The 27,666-nt window shown below is 43.1% G+C and overlaps 1 protein-coding gene across 1 annotated transcript in view; it reads left to right on the forward strand.

Moving 5' to 3' along the window:
* Positions 1–27,666, forward strand: part of ATP6V1D (ATPase H+ transporting V1 subunit D) — a 56,080-nt gene that overhangs the window by 9,488 nt on the left and 18,926 nt on the right. The window contains exons 2-6 of the mRNA XM_073609355.1: positions 11,551–11,668; positions 13,088–13,167; positions 15,478–15,545; positions 17,903–17,947; positions 18,045–18,148. Of these exons, the coding sequence (XP_073465456.1) occupies positions 11,551–11,668; positions 13,088–13,167; positions 15,478–15,545; positions 17,903–17,947; positions 18,045–18,148 (415 nt within the window). The remainder of the gene's footprint in view (positions 1–11,550; positions 11,669–13,087; positions 13,168–15,477; positions 15,546–17,902; positions 17,948–18,044; positions 18,149–27,666) is intronic.

A 27,666-nucleotide genomic window follows, 5' to 3' on the forward strand; every position in this document is an offset into this window, starting at 1 on the left:
CCCAACAAAGTGTCAGTGTCCAATTTGACCACTGCAATATTGCAGTCCTGCTAGATGTCACTGTTCGCTGCCATTGCCATCAACTTCTTGCCAACCGCCCCACAAATATTCAAGTGCATGATTCTGCACTTTTGGGTCTGGGGGCAACCCACTCCCGCTGTGATTGGACACAGCAGGAGCCAATCAGCGGGATCCGCCGATCGTTCCCGAGAGAGGCGGAATGACGGTCTGCCTATGTAAACAAGGGAGATCGCTGTTCTGTTAGTAGGGAAGATAGATATCCTGTGTTTCTGCTAAGCAGAAACACGGATCTCTGTCTTCACACAGTTAAAGCACCCCCCACACAGTTAGTAAGCACTCCCTAGGGACACATTTAATCCTTTGATCGCTACTGATGTTAACCCCTTCCCTGCCAGTATCATTAGTACAGTGACCATGCATATTTTTTTATCACTGATTAGTGTCACTGGTCCCCAAAAGAGTGTCACTTGGTGTCCAATTTGTCCGCTGTAATGTTGCAGTCCTGCTATAAGTCGCTGATTGCCGCCATACGCTAACCGCGTAAACGCTATAACTTTTGTGCAAACCAAACAATATATGCTTACTGGGATTTTTTTTACCAAAAATATGTAGCAGAATTTAAATTAAAGAAATTTGATTTTTTTACATGTTTATTTTTTGGATGTGTTTTTATAGAAGAAAATAAAAAATAGGGTTGTCCCGATACCACTTTTTTAGGACCGAGTACAAGTACCGATACTTTTTTTCAAGTACTCGCCGATACCGATTACCGATGCAGTTTTTTTTTTGCTATTTTTTGGGGGGCGTTGTATGTGTGTGTGTTTTTTTTTTTTTTGTTTTTTTTTTACAATTTTTATTTTTTACAATAATATTTTTTTATTCTTTATTGTTGTTTTTTTTTTTTTTTTTTTTTTTTTTTTTAATCAGCCCTTTTGGGGGGCTTTGGTGAGATATCAGGGGTCTTAACAGACCTCTGATATCTCCCCCTTGAGACAGAGAAAGAGACAGAGGATAGAGATTCCCCAGTCCCTTTCTCTGCAGCGTCAGCTGCACTGAGAATGAATGGAGAGAAGACAGCGGCTTCTCTCCATTCATAAACTGAGACATCGTAATCACAGGAGATTACAATGTTTCAGTTATGTGAATGGACAGAGTCAGCTGACTCTCTCCATACACAAAGGAAGGAGGGGGAGGACGGAGGAACTGAGGGGGAGAACGGAGGGGACAGATAAGGAGAGAGGAACTGAGGAGCAACAGATAAGGAGAGAGGAATGGAGGGGGAGAACGGAGGGGGACAGATAAGGAGAGAGGAACGAAGGGGGAGTACAGAGGGGGACAGATAAGAAGAGAGGAATGCAGGGGACAGCGGAGGGGGACAGAGGAACGGAGGGGGCACGGAGGATGCATTGACAGTCAGCTGTGAGCGATCACCGCTGTATGTCACTAAAGCTGGTGAAAGCCGCTGGGGGAGAATCTTGTAACTCCCCCACGCGCCGATCACAGCTGTCCTCTAGGTATCGGGGGAAGCATCGGGAGCATTTGCCCAAGTACAAGTACTTGGGCAAATGCTCGGTATCGGTGCCGATACCGATACTAGTATCGGTATCGGGACAACCCTAGTAAAAAATGTTTGATTTATTTATTTATTTTTCCAACTTGTCATTTTTTTTTTTTGTTTATCGCACACACACAAAAAAAAAAAAAAAAACGCAGAGGTGATCAAATACCACCAAAAGAAATCTCTATCTGTGAGAAAAAAAGGACATAAAAATTATTTGGTACAGTGTCGCACGACCACGCGATTGTCAATTAAAGAAACACAGTGCCATATCGCAAATCTTATGGAGCTGAAGTGGTTAATGCAGTTTTGTAGTACTAATAAATCATTAAGTTTGTTTTTCAATTCAAATGCAATTTGAGTTTAAATACCTAAATTTGATATCCACTACTTTCAATCTCCAATACAATGCTGATAGAGGGAGGGGCAGCCATTGGAGCCACTCAGTTGTACTGCATATGTGCTGACACATGCTGATGGGTGGAGAGATGAGTGAGCAGAGGGGTGACCTTATCTTTCTACCAATGCTCTTTTCTGTTCAGCTGGCTGAAGGCAGAGTGAGAATACCACTGTATTCCTTAACCCAGATATAGATAGATAGAGATATATATATATATATATAGAGAGAGAGAGAGAGAGAGAGCTTGGGCAGCAAGCAGTTATACCAGGATCATAGCTGTAGCTGCAACCATGATCATAATATATTTTTATTTTTTGAGCCAGCGATCAGCTTTCCAGTAAAAGTGGTCTGGGCATCTTTACAGCCGCTCAGTTATCTTTAAGGCGCTTAAAATGGGCAACTCACTGCCATTGCCACCCTGATGTCTCAATCAAGAGTACCTGTCACTGTCTAAAGCTATCACAAAGGGTTTGTTCACACCTTGAAATAGCAATAAAGTTGAATGAAGAAAAAAAGTTAAAACAAATAAAAAATCTATAAATTTAAAAGCACCCCTGTCTAAGCTACCCGTGCTTTAAGCAAATGCAAACACTTACGGAGGTCCGGCATGCATGTGTAAACAGGGATTGCCCCACACTTGTGAGGTATCGACACAAACGTTGGAATGAGAGCAATAATAATAATAAGACCCCTTTCACACTGAGGCGTTTTTAAGGCGCTACAGCGCTAAATGTAGCGCCTGAAAAAAGCCTTAGCTGCAAACCCAGTGTGAAAGCCCGAGTGCTTTCACACTGGGGCGCTGCGCTGGCAGGGCGTCACAAAAAGTCCTGCCAGCAGCTCCTTTGCAGAGGTGTAGGAGCGGTGAATGTACCGCTCCTCCCCATTGAAAACAATGGAGCAGCGCTGCTATACCGCCGGCAAAGTGCCGCTGCAGTGGCATTTTACGGGCGGATTTAACGCCTTTTCGGCCGCTAGCGGGGGGTTAAAACCGCCCCAATAGCGGCCGAATAGCGCTGCTAAAACGACGGTAAAGCAATGCTAAAAATAGTGCCGCTTTACCGCTGATGCCCGAGGGGGGTCAGTGTGAAAGGGGTCTAATACTGAGAGCGCTCACATTTTATCTCTAAACTGATCCCCTGTAAAGGCTTTTATAGCATAGCCTATGGACAATTTCAGGTACTGTAGTTTGTCCCCATTTCACAGGCATATGTAATTTTAAATCTTGATGTGTTTGATATCTATTTACTGGAAGCAACATCATATTTTGTATTTTACCGTAAAAATTTTATTCTATTAGGGGAGATTTACTAAAACTGGAGCACACAGAATCTGGTGCAGAATAGGATGAACAGCAACCTAAATCCCTTGGCAAGTTAAACAGCAGCCTTATATGTGCAGTACCTAGCTTTTTGTTTGCGCACCAAATGATATGATATACTCATTGTGGCTCAATCCTATATATTGTACACTATATTTCACTTTTTTTTTTCTGGAGTTCAGCTATTTCAGTAAAATAAAAACACATTTGTTTATTTTCCCATATATTTTAACTTACATATTACATATATATTATATACAGGCAGTCCCCAAGTTACGAACACAGTAGGGACTGTAGGTTTGTTCGTAAGTCGAAGTTGTTCGTAAGTCGCAACACTGCATTTGTTAGTGTAACTTCCGGTTGGAACACTGCGTGTAACTGCCGCCTGTGCATGGATGTGGGATGTTCCGGGCGCTTGTTATGTTATCTGGGGCGTAGTACGGCAGTGTGGGATGTGTTCAGAAGTGCTTGCAAGGTATCCAGGACCCGAAGTGGCCGGCATTTGAGGCCGTTCGTAAGTAGGAGTCGTTCATAACTCGGGTGTTCGTAACTCGAGGACTGCCTGTATTCTGTATATATGTTCATCCCTGGAATTCTTTGTTTGGCAGGCGGTATGCCTTTTTACTCTGTAAATACAAGCAGTGTTTAGCCACAAACAAAGAGGAGGAATTTCCTGACTTAACTGGATCCAGTTCACTGCCAGTGTTGGCAAGCTAATTATGGTAGAAACCAGTAGGGTGGGTTTACTGTTACATTTATAAACAGTATATAAAAAAACTTGCATGACAATATGACTTAATTCTACCTCCCCTATACAAGGTTGTCAGATAGTAAAAATGTTATGTATACATTTTGTTTGCCCCTCACTGTAACAGTAAATTGGATTAGAAAATGACATGAGCTGCAGTAAACCGTGGAACTGGGTTGCATGTACCAGGGCTTTAATGTTTTAGTTTTCTCTTTTAAATAGTTTATTGAGAATAAATCATTACATATTAATCATACAATATTTAACATTGTTTAAAAATAACAAATACGTTTAGTAAAAAAAAAAAAAAAAAAAAAGCAGATAATATAATATTGCAGTAGCGTAGATACAATATAAAAGGAATGTGGGAATTTTAACAATCAATGTTTTAGTTTTATGTGATAGACCAACACAAAGTGGCTCGTGAAGTAGAAGGAAAATGATAAATGGTTTTCAAAAGTTTTTACAAATAAATATGTGAAATGTGTGGTGTGCATTTGTATTCAGCCCACCCTCAGTCAATACTTTGTAGAACCACCTTTCGCTGCAATTACAGCTGCAAGTCTTTTTGAGGATGTCTCTACCAGCTTTACACATCTACAAAGTTACATATTTGCCCATTATTCTTTGCAAAATAGCTCAAGCTCTGTCAGATTGGATGGAGAGTGCCTGTGAACAGCAATTTTCAATCTTGCCACAGATTCTCAATATGATTTAGGTCTGGACTTTGACTGGGCCGTTCTAAAACACAAATATTAGGGATACACTGAAATTTTGCCCGCCGAAACATATCAGTCGAAAATATTTTGCCGAAAAGGAAATCGCGCCGAAAATGGAGGCGGGGCCCCATCCCTGGTGCCGCCCATTACGGGGGTGTCCTGGCACGGCGCGCCGCTGTCCTCTCCTCTCTTCTCCTTCTCCTCCACCCCTCCCTCCCTCCTTGCCGCGATCTCCGTGTGTCAAGGAGCTTAACACTGGTGGGACATTGAATTAGTGTGACGTGATTACAGGAGGCGGGACATCGTTACTGCGACTGGGGCAATTCAAATGCAGCTCCGTGACACACGGAGATTGCCGCTCTGATTCGGGAGCTGGCAGGCTGCATGACGGGAGCTGGCAGGCTGCATGACGGGAGCTGGCAGGCTGCATGACGGGAGCTGGCAGGCTGCATGACGGGAGCTGGCAGGCTGCATGACGGGAGCTGGCAGGCTGCATGACGGGAGCTGGCAGGCTGCATGACGGGCGCTGGCAGGCTGCATGACGGGCGCTGGCAGGCTGCATGACGGGCGCTGGCAGGCTGCATGACGGGCGCTGGCAGGCTGCATGACGGGCACTGGCAAGCTGCATGATGGGCACACGTGAGGCTGCATCTTATGGGCACAGGCAGGCTGCATCTGACAGGCACTGGTGAGGCTGCATTGATCTCTTGTATCATGTCCGCCGTCTCTGACCGTCTCCTCTACCATGTCCGCAGTCTCTGACCGTCTCCTCTACCATGTCCGCAGTCTCTGACCGTCTCCTCTACCAGGTCCGAAGTCTCTGACCGTCTCCTCTACCAGGTCCGCAGTCTGTGACCGTCTCCTCTACCATGTCCGCAGTCTGTGACCGTCTCCTCTACCATGTCCGCAGTCTGTGACCGTCTCCTCTACCATGTCCGCAGTCTCTGACCGTCTCCTCTACCATGTCCGCAGTCTCTGACCGTCTCCTCTACCATGTCCGCAGTCTCTGACCGTCTCCTCTACCATGTCCGCAGTCTCTGACCGTCTCCTCTACCATGTCCGCAGTCTCTGACCGTCTCCTCTACCATGTCCGCAGTCTCTGACCGTCTCCTCTACCATGTCCGCAGTCTCTGACCGTCTCCTCTACCATGTCCGCAGTCTCTGACCGTCTCCTCTACCATGTCCGCAGTCTCTGACCGTCTCCTCTACCATGTCCGCAGTCTCTGACCGTCTCCTCTACCATGTCCGCAGTCTCTGACCGTCTCCTCTACCATGTCCGCAGTCTCTGACCGTCTCCTCTACCATGTCCGCAGTCTCTGACCGTCTCCTCTACCATGTCCGCAGTCTCTGACCGTCTCCTCTACCATGTCCGCAGTCTCTGACCGTCTCCTCTAATATGTCCGCAGTCTCTGACCGTCTCCTCTACCATGTCCGCAGTCTCTGACCGTCTCCTCTACCATATCTGCTAGAGGTGCACCGCATGGAAATTTTGCTAATACTATTAGCAATGTGTTACATTTTATATTTTTTTTTTTTTTTTTCTTTAAAACAATCATTTTCGGTATCGGTTTCGGCACCAAAAAACCCATTCGGTGCACCCCTAAATGCTTTGGTCTAAACCATTCCATTGTAGCTCTGGCTGTATGTTTAGGGTTGTTGTCCTCCTCGCAGATGAACCTCCGCCCCAGTCTCTAATCTTTGTAGACTCTAACAGGTTTTCTACTAAGATTGCTTGTATTTGGCTTTATCAACTCTGACTATCTTCCCTGTCCCTGCTGAAGAAAAGAATCCCCACTACATGATGCTGCCACCACCATGTTTCACGGTGGGGTTGGTGTGTTCAGGGTGATGTGCAGTGTTAGTGTCCCGCTACATATAGTCCTTTTGCTTTTAGGCCAAAAAGTAAAATTTTGTTCTCATCTGAACAGAGCACCTTCTTCCACATGTTTTATTTGTCCCTCACATGGCTTCTCGCAAATGGGACTTCTTATGGCTTTCTTTAAACAATGGCTTTCTTCTTGCCACTCTTCCATAAAGGCCAGATTTGTGGCGTGCAGGACTAATAGTTGTCCTTTGGACAGATTCTCACACCTGAGCTGTCCATCTCTGTAGCTCCTCCAGAGTTACCATGGGCCTCTTGTAGAGGTCGACCGATATGGGTTTTTCTCTGGCCGATGCCAAAGCCGATATTTAGAAATCTCGGTGGCCGATGGCCGATATGTGATGCCGATTTTTTTTGGGCCGATATATTAGGCCGATTTTTTTTTTTTTCCCTTCATCTCATAAAATCTAACAGTTAGACCCCTTTCACAATGGGGCGTTTTTCAGGCGCTTTTGGGCTAAAAATAGCACCTGTAAAACGGCTCCCCTGCAGTCTCAGTGTGATATCCCGAGTGCTTTCACACTGAGGCGATGCGCTGGCAAGATGTTAAAAAAAGTCCTGCAAGCAGCATCTTTGGAGCGGTGTATACCCCTCCTCCACCACTCCTGCCCATTGAAATGAATGCGCACCGCTGCCGAAGCGCCTGCAAAGCGCTTCGGCAGCAGCGCTTCAGGGGCGCATTTAACCCCTTCTTCGGCCACTAGCTGGGTTATAAGCTTCCCGCTAGCAGCCGAATAGCGCCGCTAAAATGACGGTAAAGCGCCGCTAAAATTAACAGCGTTTTACCGTCAACGCATGCCCGCTCCAGTGTGAAAGCAGCCTTAAGTAATACAGAAATTTTTTTTATATTTAAACATTTATTAAACAAAACAAACCTCCAATCAGTTCACTGATTGGAAAAATAACTATATCTTAAATATTAAATACACAAAAACAGGTAATCAAAACTTTTGGACGAAAAAAAATGGGCTAACTTTACTGCTTATTTTTTTTTTTTTTTTAATTTCATTAGTGTATTTTTTTTTAAAAAAATGCGTTTGAAAGACCGCTGTGCAAATACCGTGTGACATAAAATATTGCAACAACCGCTATTTTATTCCCTAGGGTCTCTGCTAAAAAAATATATATATATATATATATATAATGTTTGGGGGTTCTAAGTGATTTTATAGCAGAAAATACAGGATTTTTACTTGTAAGCAACAAGTGTCAGAAAAGATTTAGTCTTTAAATGGTTAAACTGAAAACTTCTCCATGGAGTTCAGTCTATTGATAAAAGAACCTGAAAGAGATACAATGTGTCTTCTTATCAGACTTGGCAGGCTGCCCAGAGGAGGAGAGAAGAAAACATCAGACAACTTGCAATTGACTTCTATTACAGAAGTCATTTGCAAGTCCCGCTGAATCGGCTTTTTTTTATCAGCACAATCGGCCGATGCCGATTAAGTAAAAAAAAGCCAAATATCGGCCGATATATCGGCCGGCCGATATATCGGTCGACCTCTAGCCTCTTGGCTGCTTCTCTAATTAATGCTCTCCTTGCTTGCCCTGTCAGTTTAGGTGGACGGCCATGTCTTGGTAGGTTTGCAGTTGTGCCAAACTCTTTCCATTTTTGGATGATGGATTGAACAGTGCTCGGTGAGATGTGCAAAGCTTGGGATATTATTTTTTTTTATAACCTAACCCTGCTTTAAACTTCTCCACAACTTTATCCCTGACCTGTCTGGTGTGTTCCTTGGACTTCATGATGCTGTTTGTTCAAGAGGGTTCTCTAACAAACCTCTGAGGGCTTCACAGGACAACTGTATTAGTGCTGAGATTAAATTACACACAGGAGGACTCTATTTACTAATTAGGTGACTTTTGAAGGCAATTGGTTCCACTAGATTTTAGTTAGGGGTAGCGGAGTAAAGGGGGCTGAATACAAATGCACCCCATACTTTTCTGAAATTTATTTGTAAAAAAAATTTGAAAACCATTTATCATTTTTCTTCCACTTCACATTTATGTGCCACTTTGTGTTGGTCTATCACATAAAATCCCAATAAAATACATTTACGTTTTTGGTTGTAACATGACAAAATGTGAACATTTCAAGGGGTAGGAATACTTTTTTCAACACGGAAGGTGCCAAATCCCAAGGCGAGACAACAGACTTCTCACAGGTCTGTAGTGTCCCTTCCTGCACACTGCACATCTATGAGATGTCGTTTGGTCCATTACTGAATATCAAGGGAGTTTGGTGAAAACGTTTTCTTCTTTACTTTACTGCCTCTGAGAGCCCATGATTTTTACCACAATTTGTGGGTTTGTTTGTTGTTTTGACTTGGGATATGGCACCTGCCCTGTGTTGCTCGCCCTCTTACTCCTCAGGTGTCTGGCTATGGTCATTGCCTAGACCAGCCTTCTTCAACCTGGGGTGCCGTAATACCCCAGGGTTCTGCCTGAGGTCACCAGGGGTGCCGTTGCAGCCTGGCAGAGAGCCTGTCACATGAGACCCTTTAGGAATTAATGACACCCCTGCGTGTCTGGTAAAGAGCAGTGTGTTTGTCTGTGTGTCAGCACGTGCGGTCTTGCGCGCATTCCGTGACCCGTAGTAATGTAAACCAAGCTTTAGACTGGGGTGCCTCAAGACTGAAAATACTTTTCAAGGGTGCCCTGGTTGGAAAAAGATTGAGAAACACTGGCCTAGACATTATAAGCAAGACCTGCTTTGACAACTCCTCTCTTCGAAAGACGCATGTCTGCCGAAACGCGTTGAGGAATTGTAACCCCTCCACGGCTTACATTTGTGCCCATGATATAACACTTTATGCATTATGATTAATTGGTATACATCCGGTGGGCTGATATTGTAGCCTCTTCCAGAGCAGCCAAATGCAATGTGCATGTATATGAGGTGGATGGGGATATGAACATATAGGGGGTTTTGTTCATTTTAACAATAGGCAGATGTTTTTAAACTTTTTTGTTTTTAGATTTTAGTATCATTCAACCTGGGATGTTGGGTTGAATTGGCATTACTGAAATGTTGCCTTTTAATTCATGCATATTTGTATGTTTTTGAAAGATAATGCCCCTATAAAGTCCCTTAGTACATTCTGGCAGCTTGGGCAGACTGTTGCCATTTGTTCATGAGTTATGGGATGTGATGCTTGATATCTGTAGCAGATTTTCACCTAATATTTACCGCAGGTGAATCTTCCTGGTGCATTTGATTTAAATGGACAGTGATTCACCACCAGTGAATGTTTTTTGTAAAGGTCACATTCAAGGCTTTATTGTGTCACGCTCAGTTGTGAATGGAGCCTATCGATTTACTGGCGTTTTTGCGGCTTTTTACAAGCTTTTTTTAAAAGCGTTTTAGAAGTGTATTACAAGCGTTTTACATATTCAGGCTTTTTTGTTTAGCCAATAGAAAGCACTAGGGGGAGCAGAGGGAGAGGAAATTAGGGGTGGAGAGAAAACGCTTGTAAAACACTCAAGTCCAGCATTTCTATTGACGTGAAAGAAGTGAGAAAAAGCTGCTATTACATAATTATAAATATACGGATCAAGCAGCAGTTCTCTTGTATGACATAATCACAGTTCACCAATAATGTATAAATATAAATTAACAGCTCCTGTGGACCCCTCATTACAAGGAGTCACTCCGCGCTTATGGCTTAGGCCTAGGCTGGGTTACCTCCACATCTCCAAATTGCAAGGCCCCTCTGTACTCATGGCGTCACTTAGTGGGATGGATGTGAAGTTCACCAAGAAAACAGAAAGTTCCACATAGTATAAAATCCTTTACACGTTTATTAAGATAATAAAAATGTTGCACTTACAACAGGAATAAAATAATAGCGCCTTGCGTTTGGTGCGCGGCCGGCATACAAACATCCTTCTGGGACACGAGGGTGATGGGTGACATCAGTGTTTCGTCACAAATGACATCGTCCAGGTGCCCCTAGACGACGTAATTTGTGACAAAACGCGTAGGGAAGAGCAACACACTGACGTCACCATTACCCTCGTGTCCCGGAAGAATGGCTCTGTTTGGTTGTGTGCTGGCTGGCGCACCAAACTCAAGGTGCCATTTTATTGCTGTTGTAAGTGCAACATTTTATTATCTTAATAAACGTAAAAAGGATTTTATTCTGTGTGGAGCTTTCTTTTTTCTTGGTGAACTTCACATCCTTCCCACTAAGTGACGCCATGAGTACAGAGGGGCCTTGCGATTTGGAGAAAGGCCCAGGCTGGGTTATAAGCCATAAGCGCAGAGTGACCCCTTGTAATGAGGGGTCCACAGGAGCTGGTAAGCAGTTTTTTCAGCTTTTGATGGAGGCATTGTTGCACAAGGTGGTGGATGGTGGAAACCAACAAAAGCATTCAAGATTTAAAAGCTCATGTACTTTTTTAAGATTCAGGCAATTTGCTTCAGGCAACAGAACGCTCATATGTGAACAGGGGCCATTGAAATGAATGGGATTTGGCTTGTTGAGCGTTTTAGAGCTACAAACTTCAAGCAGAAAATCGCTCAGGTGTGAACGAGGCCTTAGGCTTCATGTACACTTAATATACTTTGACCGCTGCCACAGGAAAATGCAGCAAAATTGCGTTTCTTCCATGTTAAGGATAATGAGGTTGAACCTCCCCTAACCGAGGCAGCTTCTAAATGGCTATGTGTACATGGACACACAGGCTTTTATGGAGCTGAGTTTAGGAGCTGCTAGTGTACATAGAGCCTGTTTGTATTTCATGATGATAAAGGGAACCACAAAAAAAGCCTTATTTAAACTATCTGAATAATTGTTTTTCCCAATAATATTGACCCTGTTATTCATCTGCAATGTTGGTCTCACTAACACAGCCTTGTTTATTAACTACCAGTAATACCCTTATTTGTATTTTATCTTAAGGGCCCAGACCATCATGAAAGCTCGTCTGAAAGGTGCCCAGACAGGACGCAATCTTCTTAAGAAAAAGTCAGATGCCTTAACCCTACGTTTCCGACAGATCCTAAAAAAAATTATTGAGGTACAGTTTGAAAATAAATGTAATTAATGTTTTTTTTTGCCACAGTGTGTGAACTAACCATCCCTATAAAAATGTAATACAACATTTTTGTAGTAGCATAGGTTCTAGGTTAAAGCATATATCAAGCCTAATATTTTATATTTTACTTTTTTGGATGTCGCATAGAAATGTCAGAATCCCTTTAATGTGATTGTAAACGATCACTTTTGTAACACAAACCCTTTCAGTTTGAAAATGAAATGAAAGTCAAAACATTTGTGCATAGATATATAAAAGGTATCTATAATGTTTTTTTTTTTTTTATAAGTGATAATCTCTGTTCTCGGCTGCATAAGAGCTGGGGGAGGAGAAGCAGCAGCACACTCAACTCTCCAGTGAAGGGCTGTGCAGGGGGGGTACAAGTCTGATCATTGAAAGAGAGTAGGCTGAGTTCCCAGCATAGCTAGAGAACTGACCATGGTGTGCTCTCCTGCTTAGTGTGGTCAGTTTCTAATAGGAAAGCAGAGTGAATGGCAGGAACACCAGGGATTTCACACAAAGGAAGCAATATAAATAGAACAGGATAATTTTCCATACAAGTACAATGGTACAGCAGGCACATATCAGGAATATGAAAAGCTGGGGGAACATAACTTTAAGGTTTTCACAGCTATCCCAGGCTCTGTTATAAATATTTCCTACCGCTTCCTGTCTTGCTGACAACATTTTACCAGACATATGCCTTCACTTCCTGTCCCATAGACACCGCAGAAAGTAAAAGACATTCTCTCCAAAGTGAGGTAAAGGCTTTCTTTGGCAGTTGTCATTAGAACAAACGTCTCAGTTAGAAGATTTTTTTTTCCTCTATTCATGTTCAGGTGGTTAATTTTAGGGCACTTTCACACAGCTGCTCCAGTCCTTTTAGCAGGAGCTGAAAGGTTTGGATGTCTGTGTTTTGGCCTAGTGCCAGTTCAGCCTGTGTCCACATTTGCACAGCAGATACGGGCAGACCCGTGATGGCTCTATGGGCAGTCGGATGTAAATAGAATTGTGTCGGTTTACATTAGGCTACCTCTGATTCGTCACATTTAGGATACAGTCCTCTTCTGTTGTTTTTTTGTTTTTTGGGTTTTTTTTTTTTTTTTTAAGGACTTTAATAAACTCGGCAGTAGATGGGTATAAATGGACAAAGGTCTGTTTAAATCAGCCTGCTCATAGACCCACATAGAGTCTTTGTTCAAGTCCACCTAAAAAATGGACAGGTTGACCTGATCGGAAAGCCTGCATGAAATGGTCCTTATTCTGCTTTTCAGTTTAGGTGACAGTGGTCACCAGGACAGACGGAGAGAGCAAGGATCCCTACCATCGCCACACCAGTGTATCCAATAATAAGCAAAATATTTTGTGTGTAACTTGTAATCACCGATATTTATGTTGTAGACCAAGATGCTAATGGGAGAGGTTATGAGAGAAGCTGCTTTCTCACTAGCTGAAGCCAAATTTACAGCAGGGGATTTCAGGTAAGCGATGCAATGAATAAAGATATAACAATATAAAGTTAAAGTGCTACTAAACCCAGGACTCTGCATTCACTAAAACTGGTTTCTCACAGTACATGGAAATGCAATTACTTTAGTAAATATAAACTGCTAAATACCTTTTCTCATCAGCAGTATATAGCAGTCTTATGACTTCTATCAGTGTCTGCTTAAAGCTTGTAGGAGGAGTTTTCATTCTACTCTGATTGACCCTTATGCTGATCACATGCACTCTCCAAAGGAAAAAAAAACTCTAGCAATACACACCAAACTGAGAATGTGCAGAGTGCCCCCAAGGCTCAGTTCTATCAGCAGATGGATTGGGGAATGTGAAAGAAGGGAAGGATGAGAGAACACAGGATCAAACAGACTTTTTACACAATGCAAAGGATTATTTCCTTAGGTTTCACAGTGAGTATAACACGCATGCTTTACTGCATATACAGACTGAGTTTACTGTTGTGGGTTTAGTAACACTTTAAACTGGCGTTGCACTAATATATTTTCAATCAAAAAATGTGTACATTACATTCAACAGCTTGATGAATGTCATTTGAAAATTGAATGCTGAAAGCAAACAACATTTTGAACAACTTTCGATCTAATAGACTTTACTGAACAAAACCACATACTCTGTTTAGAAATTCATCTTGTTTGAAAGAAAATTTCCATCCTGCTCCTTTTTTAATTTTCTTGCCAGTGAGGTCAAAAACAATCAAAAAAACTAAATTCTCCTAGTGTATAGCCAGCTTTAGGCTTTCTAGTATCATTGTGCCAAGCTGTATAAATGGTATTTAGGGAATGGCTTGAAATGGTAATCCCCAATATGTCACTTTTTGTTGTACAGAATTTATTTTATTGCAGGTATTAGATTAGATATTTAATTTGCAGCAGAAAAGGAGCTGTGGGAAAATCTTGTCTTGAAAGGTCAGACAAATGAATAATTAGTTTACAGTTTCTTGTATAAATTATCCTTACTGTTGGTGTTGGAGCAAGATTCAGTTATGATGTACAGCATTGTACATATTTATGTGATGGAAAATGTATCCTGTACATTGACCTGTCTAGTAAATTCAGTAGTAAACCACGGCATTTAAAAAAAAAAAAAAAAAAAAAAAACCCCTGCAAGGCAACGGCATAATGTGCTAGTATATTTTGCATACTAGCACATTATGAAATACTTACCTTAAAACTTAGCCCTCCAGTGGTGCGCTGTCACCGCTGACACGGCTTTCATCTTCACCCGGTCTTCCTTCTGGATTTTGCGGGCACTGGCAGCTTGAATGGCCGAGCCGCAATGACGTCATGCTTGGGAGCCATGGCACAGTGCTCTGAAGGAACGGGTATGATGACGTCTCCAGCTGCCAAAAGGGCAGTGCACGTTTAGGAGATATTCATTTTACCAACAGGTAAACTTTATTATGCGCCTTCCCATTTGTTGCAACTGTATGCAAATATCTTTAAAGGATACGTTCAAATAAAAAATAAATGCACATTTTTATTTATTTTTTTTGTAGGTAGAAAATTGTTTTTATTTATTTATTTTTGGAGCCTCTAAAGCATTGCACCAGCAATCAACAGATCGCTGATGCCATGCAGGTCTGCTGCAGACCTGTCCGTGTATCTGTGTGCTCGTACATCCCGTACAGGCTAGCAGATACACTGACAGGAAGAATCAATGAACTACCACGGCGCTCCACAGCGCCGTGGTAGTTCATTAAGAACTACAAGCCAACAGCCGCAAAGGATGTGATGTCGGGCTTGTAGTTCATTCACACACAGAACTCTGTGTATGAATGATGCGGCTGTGTGGGCCCTGATTTAAAAAACTGACAGCTAGTACGGGGAACTTCTCCATATATTTCTGTCATAGGGAGGGGGGATCAGGCAGTGGCTGCAGCATTGGGAACATGTTACATGTTCTACCCTAAAAATGGGTGTTACGTACACATGTTCCCAAAGGTGAACTTATCCTTTAAAGGTTATTATGGTGTGAATAACATGTGACGTTATAAACTTTTTTGATAATATGTTGTCAATATATAAAACACTACAAATTGTATTAAATCAGCCAGTAGTTGTTTTTTTTATTTTCCAGTGATGTATTCTTCAAAAAATGTTTGTATCAATAAAATAACGAATGAATGAATTTTAAAGAAATATGATAATGTACCTTAAAGTCGCATGGGTAATGTTTTTGTGATGCGTATTTCTATATTCGGGATATTGGTACATCAACATGCGTTTCAGATCATTATAATTATAATGCAAATTATTTCTCCCAAATAACAGTACAACTATTATTCAGAATGTGAACAAAGCACAAGTGAAGGTTAGAGCTAAGAGAGACAATGTTGCAGGTAAACCGTTTTCTTCATTTTTGTAAAATCTTTGGTAAAATTATTCCAGTGATAGTGTGCCTCAAATACTCTATTACTTTGCATATTTTATACTTTCAAATTATTTTGGTGATCCACATTAATTAATGGGTGAATCAGAAGATACTGTATCTCAGGATCAACACTTTCTTGCTTAGCTGAAGGAGTAAATTAGAATGTATTAAATGGAGTACAACATTTCAAAATTAAAGTTTGCAGGACTGTTAAAGAAGAACTACAGGCAAAATTTTTATTTTACCATGCAGTGGGGCTGGGTCTGCAAGGATCAGCTAAGTATAGCCTTTCAATGTACAGATACCAATGTAAAGATGGCGCTCACATGCAGAAATGAAATATAAAAAACGCCTTACAATAAACAAATATTTCTGTGCAGTGCTCACATACATGCCATATACACTCATGAATACCATAAACAAAGAGGCAACAAGGTAAAACAATATACAAAACAATATCCAACATCAATAATTGCTTCAGTGGTTAGATGCTCTTCATCTTCACCGCTAGTGCTCAAAGGGTGTTAAAAACATGACTAAAAGAATTGCACTCACTGGCACTAGTGTATACAGCTTGTGCAGATATCAAATGGCTTCTCAAGGGCTGGCGTGCGGTCAAAGCCTCGTTCTGACTATCCGGCCCGGAAATGACGTCACACAGGACCTGGAAGTGACGGAACCCTGCTCCGTTGCACTTATCGCCTCCCTTGGCATGGGAGAACTAATTTGCTGATGTTAATCCTTTTATATTTAAATCAATGTGCCAACGGTATGTTCCCACAAAGATTTGGAATCTTCAATTACAATCACTAAGGCTACGTTCATACTGAGTCCGTTTTTAGGCGCTTTAGCGCTAGAAATAGCCTCTGAAAAGCACCTCCCATTCATTGCAGTGTGTCTTTTTTCACACTGGGGTGGTGCGCTTGCGGGACGTCATGAAAAGTCCTGCAAGCAGTATCTTTGGGGTGGGTTGGGAGTGCTGTATTTAGCGCTCCCAAAACGCCCTGCCCATTGCAATGAATAAAGCACCTGAGAAGCGCTTTGAAAGTGCCGTAAAACTGGACTGTTTACTGTTTTTTTTTTTTGGGGGGGGGGGGGTAAAAAGCACCCCGCTAGCTGCTGAAAAGCGCTGCTAAAATTAGTGGCTGGGTGTCCAGTGTAAAGTAGCCTTAAATCCCTGCGAGAATTAAATCCATGTGTTCATTAAAAGGTTAATACCCCGCCCCTTTTAATAAGTTTGTCCTTGTATTGTGCAATTCTGTTCCCATCACCCCACTCCTTACTACTGAGATGCAACTAGAATCAACTTTCTGCCCCAAAAACAGTCAATCTGCAGGGCTTTGCATGAGTGCCCACCTTCCTTTTGAGCATTTCGGATCTTGTAATGTTGCCATCTAAAATTAAAATGGATTAGGGATTTTATGCTGCCGATCTTTACAGAATAGTTCATAATGTAAAAGTGAAACACACATCTATATAGTTTTTCAGATTACTTACGAATAAAACAATCTCTAAAGGCTTTAGATGGGCGTTAGGCAGACTTCACTGGCAGTATGTGTAAGTATTTTTGGGGACGTTGCAGCTGAACGAAGAAAAAGCTGTAAGTGCAGATACACTTATAATTATTGCAGAAAATTTGATTTTTTTTTTTTTTGTGAACATATTGAACAGTTTACTGATGCCCATATTTAAACCTTTTGTCAGCTTCATTGTTAGAGGGCCTATATAGAGTACTATGGCATTTAAGTGGAACTATGCTGTATCTGAGCACCACAAACCCAGAATGCTATTTAATTCTATTTTTAATATTCAAAGCAAACGCCCTCATCCATCCATGTCTCCATGGTTTATTTTCCTGAGAAATCACTGAAAAACACCCCCTAGCGTTTCTGGCCATGGTCATCTTGAGTAAGGACGGATGATTCATGTAGCATTTGCTTCCTGGAATCCATCTGCCCTTAGCTCAGGCATGAGGGTGTGGGTAGCTGAGGAAGCCCCTCCTCCCATCCTGAAGACTCCTGTATGACATAATTTGCATGGGTCTGGAAACCAGGAAGTAACTGAAGAACTGAATAAATAACTGAATAAATTGAATAAGTTTAAAACAGGTAAATATTGTATACCTTCCTATCTATTTACTAATGCTAGCAGCATAAGGAATAAAAATAGTTACTGTTGATTGAAAGAGAGAGAGAGGTTCCACTTTAAGATACAAAATCTAAAACCCTTTACTTCATTAAAGTTGACGTATTTCCGCTTATTGAAACTAGTCATGCACATTGTGAATGTGACAGTGATAAATTAAAATACTGTTTAATCTTGTAGGAGTAACACTACCAGTGTTTGAACATTATCAGGAAGGAGGGGACAGTGAGTATTCATTTTAATGCATGTACATGTGTTAATTACTCTTGTGTCTTCTAACTTGTCGCTCATCCTTTGCATCATTTCTTTTTTTGTTTGCCAGGTTATGAGTTGACAGGTCTAGCAAGAGGTGGTGAACAGCTTGCTAAACTAAAGAGAAACTATGCAAAAGCTGTAGAGCTGCTTGTAGAACTGGCCTCCTTGCAGGTATAATACATGAATGCACGTATGTGTGCTTTGAAACAATAAGAGCATTCATTGGGCTGGGATCACAGAGGTTTTGATTATAATCCTTTATTTTGCTTACCATTTGGCTTGTTTTTTTTTCCGAGTACCAAGAACTTCCTAAAAAAATGTATATAAAGCATATACAACATATAATGTATGTGTATGCAATTCTTTTGATTACAGGCTTATTAAGAGAATTTCATGTCATGAAATCCTTAAAGTGATACTAAACACACGGTTTAATTTACATTGTCTCTTCTATTACTGTATATGGATGATGGCACTGTAATTATTAAAAGCATCTTTCTAATCAATATACAGCTATCGCATGACCCAGATCTTTCTCAGCCCGTCTGCAGGGAAACAGCAGGAGGAGCTTCTAGTCCAGTGCTGCTGGTCACATGTTCAAAATTATATAAAAAAAAAAAACAGCCTTTGGAATACAGAGTAAAAATAAATAATTAATATCAAACTGTTTTAAATTTGTCATACAGATATACACTGTATTGTCAAAAGTATGGACACCTGCTTTTACACGCCCATGCACTTTAATGGCATCCCAGTCTTAGTCCGTAGGGTTCAATATTGAGTTGGCGTACCCTTTGCAGCTATAACATCTTCAACTCTTCTGGGAAGGCTGTCCACAAGGGTTAGAAGTGTGTCTATGGGAATATTTGACCATTCTTCCAGAAGTGCATTTGCTTTGTACACTGGTCCAAATCATTTGGTGGAGGGGAGATTATGTGGGGTTGTTTTTCAGGGGTTGGGTTTGGCCCCTTAGTTCCAGTGAAGTGAACTCTTTAGGCATCAGCATACCAAGACATGTTGGACAATTTCATGCTCCCAACTTTGTGGGAACAGTTTTGGGATGGCCCCTTCCTATTCCAACATGACTGTACACCAGTGCACAAAGCAAGGTCCATAAAGACACAGATGAGCGAGTTTGGGGTGGAGGAACTTGACTGGCCTGACCTCAACGCGATAGAATTCCTTTGGGATGAATTAGAGTGAAGACTGCGAGCCAGGCCTTGTTGTTCAACATCAGTGCCTGACCTCACAAATGCGCTTTTGGAAGAATGGTCAAACATTCCCATAGACACACTCCTAAACCTTGTGGAGAACCTTCCCAGGAAAGTTGAAGCTGTTACAGCTGCAAGGGTGGGCTAACTCAATATTGAACCCTACGACCAACCTAGGACTGGGTTGTCATTAAAGTTAATGTGTGTGTAAAGGCAGGTGTTCTGATACTTTTGACAATATAGTGTACATTTGAAGATAAATCTTTATTATTTTTTTGGAATAACACGGTGTGGGCGGACTTCTGCCAGTCATGCCCCTCCAGCTTGTGTCTTAGAATAAGAGGGAGATGAAGCCTCTATTAATCTACATATAATATTCAACCCCATTGTGTTTAGCTGGTTAGTGGGCATAGAGGAGGAGGAAGGAGGGAGTGGGCTGTTATTTACCACTGTGTATACGCCCACATGTGTGACTCTATAGTTGGGAGGAAATGCTCAACATAGAAACTCACTGAAAATTGAGCATGTACTAGTAACCCCAAATTTGGTGTGCTAACACAGTGGTAGCACTACAGAATATCCAAATTTGGGGTTCCTAGCACCAAGTGGCCCCGAGATATGGGGCCCCAAAGTCGGGTCGCAAAATGTCAAACACTTCTGCAGCAGAGAATGACATTTTGTGACCCGAATTTGGGGCCCCATATCTCAAGGCCACTTAGTGCTAGGAACCCCAAATTTGGATATGTTGTAGTGCTAGTTCTGATATGGGTCCCCAAAGTCGGGTCGTAAAATGTTCCTTTAAAAACACTTATAAACGCAAACACGGCTAAACGCGGTACCGGCGTTTAGCCGCGTTATGGCGTCTGAAACGTGGAAAACTTTTGCGTCTGAACCCATTTTTTTTTTTTTGCTTCTGGAAAAAAGAGGTTAAACGCAACTGCCTAAAAATACAAAAAAATGAGACTGTACATGGACACATAAGATAACATTGAATGGGTTCAGGGACAGTTGAAAAAAGTGTCCAACTGCCTCTGAACGCGAGTTTAACAGCGTCTCGTGTGCATGAGGCCTAACAAGTGCAGAGAATTCTCACAACTGAAAAAATAAATAAAATCCAGGCAGCCTGCCAAGTTTTAGCACAACATCATGGATAAGTATACACAAAGTAACATTTCTTCTTAGATCAAAGGAATGAACTTCTGCCTGCAGATGAGAGAAGTTTAACCACTTAAAGACTCAGCCCCCTTTCACCCCTTAAGTGAATTAGATGCGGCTTACACCGCATCTAATTCGCAGGACATTTTAAAATACATTCATATGAATGCATCTGGTTCACATATGTGCGTTGCATTCGCACTGCGCATTGCACAAAAAAAGTGTGCATTTTCTGGGCATTGCGGTGCGAATTACGAGCCCCTTATCTTCTATGGGAACGCATCTGCTTAGCAGATGCATTGCGTTCTGAACAAGGATTTTCTCCTTCTCACTACACCTCCCCCTCCCCCTCTCCCCCCCCCCCCTCCCCCTCTCCCTGCTCACTGATCCTGAGCTAAAACGCAGATGAGCCTTTAAACAGGAAATTTTTATCTTCCCAGTGAAACCTGAGCTTCGATTCGCACCGCACATGTGTGAACCCAGGCTAAACCTTTTTCTGGCACTTGCTGCTTACAAGTTAAAATCAATATCTATTGCTAGAAAATTACTCGGAACCCCTGAACATTATATATATTTTTTTAGCAGAGACCCTAGAGAAAAAAATGGTTGTTGCAATATTTTATGTCACACTGTATTTGCGCAGAGGTCTTTCAAACACAATTTAAAAAAAAAAAATACACTTTAATGAATTAAAAAAAAAACTAAACAGTAAAGTTAGCCCAATTTTTCTTGTATAATGTGAAAGATGATGTTACGTCGCAAGAATCGTGAGAGAATCATTATCTTAATTCTGAGCAAAAAAAATCGTGATTCTCATTTTAGCCAAATCGCGTGGCTCTATGATGTGGGTTTAAAGAAGTAAATTCATTATTTTGTTAATTTATGTTGAGTACCTACTGTCCATTGAAACTAACTCTGCAAAGACGAATAGAGGATGGCGCAGCGACCCAAGTCCCAGTCCACAAATGATTTGTTTCCAGCATTCATTGAGAGACAGGAAATAATTTCTTTACTGATGAAGTATAGCTTAGGGCTCAGTTTCCTCTAGTGGCTATGCATGTGTAGCACAAACTTAGTTTAGTGTCCTGAGGATATAGCATATCTATCTCCAGTTCTGGTGGATCAAGAACTTCTCCTGGTGCTTTGCATAACGGCCTAACAGTCCATGACATCAACTTGGTGACCTTACATGACTAACATTGGAATTTCTTCTATGTCAAGTGAATGCCCATTTGGGAAGAAAACTATTTTACCTCATCACTGTTTGTTGCACCGGCTCAATTGAAAATGATAAAAATGGCTGCTATTAGATACACAATTTGTATCTAAATCTTACAGTGAGGGCATACATTCCATGAAACCTTATATTCTGGATTGAAATAAGTTATTTTAGGTAGTTTGGACAGTCATCCCTTTCCTTAGTTTTACAGTACAGAACACAGGATCTTTAGTCCTTAACCATGGGTTAATACAGCTACCTTCATGTAATTGGATATTGACAAAAAGCCCCTCCCATTCCCAGCTAGCAACAGTTTTTTTGCTAGTGTCCTTAGGTGATGGACCTCAAATTTCTGCTGAGAGTAGTCTCTTTTATGTAGAGGTCTTTGCTTTCAAAGATTCTATCAACATTTCATTTACATTGCCACTGTGACTTCCTTCTGCAGATTGAGGATCAGCTGAGCCTTTGGGGAACTATACCCAGACACTGCCTAGAGATGATGTAGGGTTAGCCTGTAATGTCACTTCAGGCACTGGAACATGTATGGACACTCACCATTGCATGTGCTTTATTACACTGAGTTAGCTGCAGGGTGCTATACACATTAAGGGCTTTGATCTGCCAGTGGCAGAGCCCTTTTTCTTAAGATCCCTTTAGTGGTATGTTCACCCTAGAGGGCAAAGCCAAGATGGGGTCCTGTCTTTTAAATCCTGCTAAGAGTGCAAAGACATCTACTTCGGTAAGTACAGATCTTGTGCCATTAAACTCTGTCCTGGGATGCTGGCACTCCTTTGCCTAAGCTACACAGAAGCTGGAGCCACCAGCCAGCCATGTTAAAACTGACACCTTTTCTTTCTCGAACATCACGGGACACAGAGCCACAGTAATTACTGATGGGTTATATAGGTATCACTGGTGATTGGACACTGGCACACCCTATCAGGAAGTTCAACCCCCTATATAATCCCTCCCCCTTGCAGGGATACCTCAGTTTTTACGCCAGTGTCTTAGGTGATGGACGTGTAAGGATGTCCTGTGCTGAGCTCCAAAGGGAATATCCTGATATCCTATACTGGGGCAAGCCAGGCGAACCGGATCCATTCAAAGTATCTTTTCATGGCCGAATTGAATGGTACCCGGGCCTCGTGTCCGAAGAAACGAGGTTTTACCCGTAACGCTTCTCTTTTTAGAGAGCTGGACCCCGCAGATCAGAAAATGGCTTTAAACATCCTAATTTCTGGCGAGGTGCTTTACGGTCCCAGAACTGTTGGATCCCCCTACTGATGGGGGCCCCAGTCTCTGACGGTTTTTTCAAACGGAGCCCACCGTGAGAGGTGAAGATTGGGTCTGTGTAAACTGCACCCTGCGGCTGGATAAGGTAAGAGGAGATTCCACAGAATTTTTGAGTTCTAGTGGCTTTTCTCCTTTAAGGTAAATGCATGTTATGCCTATTGTGACCACCGGGGGCTGCCAAGAGCACAAACCTGCACATGCTGACTGTCTGTCTCAGTGTTCATCGTTGGTGTTTTTTCCTCACAGCGTCTCAAGCCGGCTGCAAAGAAGGTAAGATGGAGGAGGGATTTCTCATGTTTGAATGTTCCCCCCAGGCTAGAGGGACCACAGGGGTCTAGACAGTGGTTATACCACCCGGACTCTGCGGCCTAATGGCCACCATCTCTGAAGATAGCCGTTCAGGCAGATCTTGTACCAGCCTCTTATTCAACCCCCCCCACTCCCAGCCTTCCTCCAGAAGCATGACAGGAGAGTCGGCCAGCGTGGGAAGCGCTTGTTTTTTTCAAAACTCGAAGGGGGGGCGGTAGAGGGGGAGGGGCAGGACATCAGCACTGAGTGCTTAGACTCCCCACTCAGGCCAGCTGCAGGCTATTAGAGGCACTCTGTACAGGTGCACTCAGCCTTCTGAGAGACGCAGAGCTGACGGTCGCATGTAAGGTGGGACACAGGCATTCTCCTAGGCAGCATTTACTGAAGTAACACCAGACTGAGCATTGGGTAGCAAGGCTTTTAGCCAGACTACATCACTCAGCGGGCAGTGTTCATTTGTATACCTCACACCTTGTTGCTTTGCACTATGGGTAGAAGAGGTTCAAGCACCCCAGGAACCAGAGACACTAGGGGATCTCGTTCAGGTTCTGAGGGCCCTCTGTCGGCAGCATCCTCCCCCCCCTAAAGATGGGCCAGGGACGGCTAGCCAGGGAGAGCCATCGGGGTCAGGGGCTACACTTGCTTCTGGCACTTCAGCCCCTGTATATATTACACAAGAGGTTTTTTCCTCAACCATTAATGGTCTAGAGGAAAGATTAATGGCCGTGATTACGTCTTCACTCAGTGGAAGAAAACGCACTAGGCTTTCCTCTGTTCCCCAAGACCCTCAGACAGAGAAGCTCTGGGATAAAGGAGATGAATCCCTTTCAGAGGATCTGGATGGGACGGATGATTCCTCTTCAGAGGACTCAGGTGGAGAGGGACCCTCTGCGACTTCCCAAGAGGAGAAAGTCTTAGTGCAGATCCTCACTGGATTGGTCCGATCCACATTTAAGTTGCCCATACCGGAAACTGCTAAAGAATCCTCTTCTGCTTTGGGGTCACTGAAACCTTTCCAAGCAGCACATGCTTTTCCTGTTCATACTTTACTTGAAAAGCTCATTTATTCTGAGTGGGATCACCCAGACAAACGTTTTTTTTCCGCCGAGAAAGTTTTCAACACTTTATCCGATGGAAGAAAAGTTTATTAAAATGTGGGGAATACCGGTTATTGATGCCGCCATTTCCTCCGTAAATAATAGCCTGACTTGTCCTGTAGACAATGCTCAGATGCTCAGGGATCCTGTAGATAAAAGGATGGAATCCCTATTGAAGGATGTTTTCTCCTTAGCAGGATCAGTGGCCCAACCTGCAGTAGCAGCGATTGGAGTCTGTCAATACTTAAGAGACCATGTTAAGCAGGTCATCAAAGTATTACCTGAACAGCAGGCCCAGGGGTTTGCTAACCTTCCAGCGGCCTTATGCTTTGTGGTTGACGCCATTAGAGATTCTATCGTGCAAACCTCCCGTCTTTCACTGGGGTTGGTGCATATACGTAGAATCCTATGGTTGAAAAATTGGTCAGCCGAAGCACCATGTAAGAAGCTACTGGCTGGGTTTCCATTTCGTGGTGCAAGGTTGTTTGGAGAGGACTTGGATAACTATATCAAGAGAATCTCTTGTGGGAAAAGCACTCTCTTACCTGTCAAGAAGAAGAGTAAGCGTCCCTCTTTCAAACGGACTCTTTCCCCAGCGCCGGGGGCTTCAGCCTCCAGGCAGTCTCGACAGCCGCCTCCATCAGGGTCCAGAGACAAGAGTCAACCCCAGGGACAAAAGAGGTCCTGGAGAAAGAAGCCTACTAGGCAAAACACTAAGACCTCTGCATGAGGGGGCGCCCCCACTCACTCGAGTGGGGGAAGACTGCAACAGTTCTCAGAGCTCTGGCAGGAGGACTTCCAGGACAGATGGGTAATCTCCACGGTAACCTTGGGGTACAAGCTGGAGTTTCAGGAATTCCCCTCTCCTCGGTTCCTCAGATCAGGTGTTCCCAGAGACCCAGAGAAGTACCAGTCGCTCCTTCTAGCGTTAGGGCGACTTTTGTCGCAGGAGGTCATTATGATAGTTCCCGCAAAGGACCAGGGATTGGGCTTCTATTCCAACCCTTTTACGGTCCAAAAGCCAAATGGGGATGTCAGGCCCATTCTGGACTTAAGGGATCTGAACCGATTCCTAAGGATTCAATCCTTCCGCATGGAATCAATTTGAACAGTAGTTCCCACCCTGCAGGGAGGAGAATTTCTGGCATCAATAGACATCAGAGATGCATATCTGCATTTGCCCATTTTTCCTGCTCATCAGAAGTTTCTGCGCTTCGAGGTAGGAGGGCGCCATTTCCAGTTTGTGGCTCTGCCTTTCGGGATAGCCACTGCATCTCGAGTGTTCACAAGAATCTTGGCTTCTCCTCTGGCCAGATTAAGGGCTCAGGGTATAGCTGTCATAGCATACCTAGACGACCTGCTCTTGATAGACCGGTCGGTAGCCTCTTTGAATGGAAACTTGAGGACCACAGTCAGGTATCTAGAACACCTGGGTTGGATCCTCAACTTAGAAAAGTCTTTCCTAAAACCAGTAAGAAGACTGGAGTATTTAGGTCTGATTATAGATACAAGCCAGGAGAAAATATTTCTACCCCAGGCAAAGATCACTGCTTTGAGAGAGCTGATTCTGACAGTAAGGACCAAGAAGGGTCCCTCAGTCCGCCTTTGTATGAGGCTACTAGGGAAGATGGTGTCTTCATTCAAAGCAGTTCCCTATGCTCAGTTTCACTCAAGAATGCTGCAACACAGTATTCTGTTGACCTGGAACAAGAAGGTTCAGGCATTAGACTTTCCGATGCACCTGTCGCATGCGGTGCGTCAGAGCCTCAATTGGTGACTCATACCCGAGAACCTGCAGAAGGAGAAATCCTTTCTACCGGTTACCTGGACGGTGGTAACAACAGATGCCAGTCTGTCAGGTTGGGGAGCAGTTCTGGAACAGGCTGCGGTCCAAGGGATATGGTTCAAGACAGAGAGGACCTTACCCATCAACATTCTGGAGATGCGGGCGATACATTTAGCTCTAAAAGCCTGGACTATCAGGCTACAGGGTTGTCCGGTCAGGATCCAGTCCGACAATGCCACAGCAGTGGCTTATGTCAATCATCAGGGAGGCACCCAGAGCCGAGCTGCTCAAAAGGAGGTGAACCAGATCTTAGTCTGGGCAGAGATGCATGTGCCATGCATATCGGCAGTTTTCATCCCGGGAATAGAGAATTGGCAGGCGGACTATCTAAGCCGCCAGCAGTTACTTCCAGGGGAATGGTCTCTGCATCCCGACGTCTTTTGGGCCATATGCCAAAGATGGGGGGTTCCAGATGTAGATCTCTTTGCCTCCCGATTCTACACAAAGATAGACAGATTTGTGGCAAGGACAAAAGATCCTCTTGCATGCGGGACGGATGCGTTGGTGATTCCGTGGCATCGGTTCTCACTGATTTACGCATTCCCGCCTATTCTGCTATTACCACGACTCCTTCGCAGGATCAGGCAGGAAAGGAAGTCGGTACTTCTGGTGGCCCCCGCTTGGCCCAGAAGGACTTGGTATGCAGAAATAGTAAGGATGACGGTGGGTTCCCCGTGGACCCTACCGGTACGCCCAGACCTGTTATCTCAAGGTCCAGTGTTCCATCCTGCCTTACAAATGCTAAATTTGACGGTTTGGCTATTGAGACCCACGTTCTGAAGAGTCGTGGGCTCTCAGGTCCTGTCATATCTACCTTGATTAATGCAAGGAAGCCAGCTTCCAGGATAATTTATCATAGAGTCTGGAAAGCTTATATAACCTGGTGTGAATCCAGAGGTTGGCATCCCAGGAAATATGTCATAGGTAGAATTCTTGATTTTCTACAATTAGGATTAGAGATGAAGCTGGCCTTGAGTACCATCAAGGGCCAGGTCTCTGCTTTATCAGTATTATTTCAGCGGCCACTTGCTTCGCATTCTTTGGTCCGAAATTTTATGCAGGGGGTGATGCGTCTTAATCCTCCGGTTAAAGCGCCCCTAAACCCCTGGGACTTGAACTTGGTCCTGGCTGTGTTACAAAGACAGCCTTTTGAACCAATAAGTCAGATTCCTTTGGTCTTGTTGACAAGGAAGTTAATTTTTCTGGTGGCCATCTCTTCTGCTAGAAGAGTATCAGAATTAGCAGCTCTTTTCTGTAAGGAGCCTTATTTGATTATACACAAGGATAGAGTGGTACTACGCCCTCATCCTAGTTTTTTACCGAAGGTGGTTTCTGATTTTCATTTAAACCAAGACATTGTTCTGCCTTCCTTTTTTCCAGATCCCTGTTCTCCGGAAGAGAGATCTCTACATTCGTTGGATGTAGTAAGAGCAGTTAAGGCCTATCTAGGGACAACTGCTCAGATCCGCAAGACGGATGTTTTGTTTGTGCTGCCAGAGGGTCCCAATAGAGGACAGGCAGCGTCAAAAGCTACCATTTCTAAATGGATTCGACAGTTG

The sequence above is a fragment of the Aquarana catesbeiana genome, linkage group LG13, assembly GCF_042186555.1.
Source record: "Aquarana catesbeiana isolate 2022-GZ linkage group LG13, ASM4218655v1, whole genome shotgun sequence".
Taxonomy (NCBI): domain Eukaryota; kingdom Metazoa; phylum Chordata; class Amphibia; order Anura; family Ranidae; genus Aquarana; species Aquarana catesbeiana.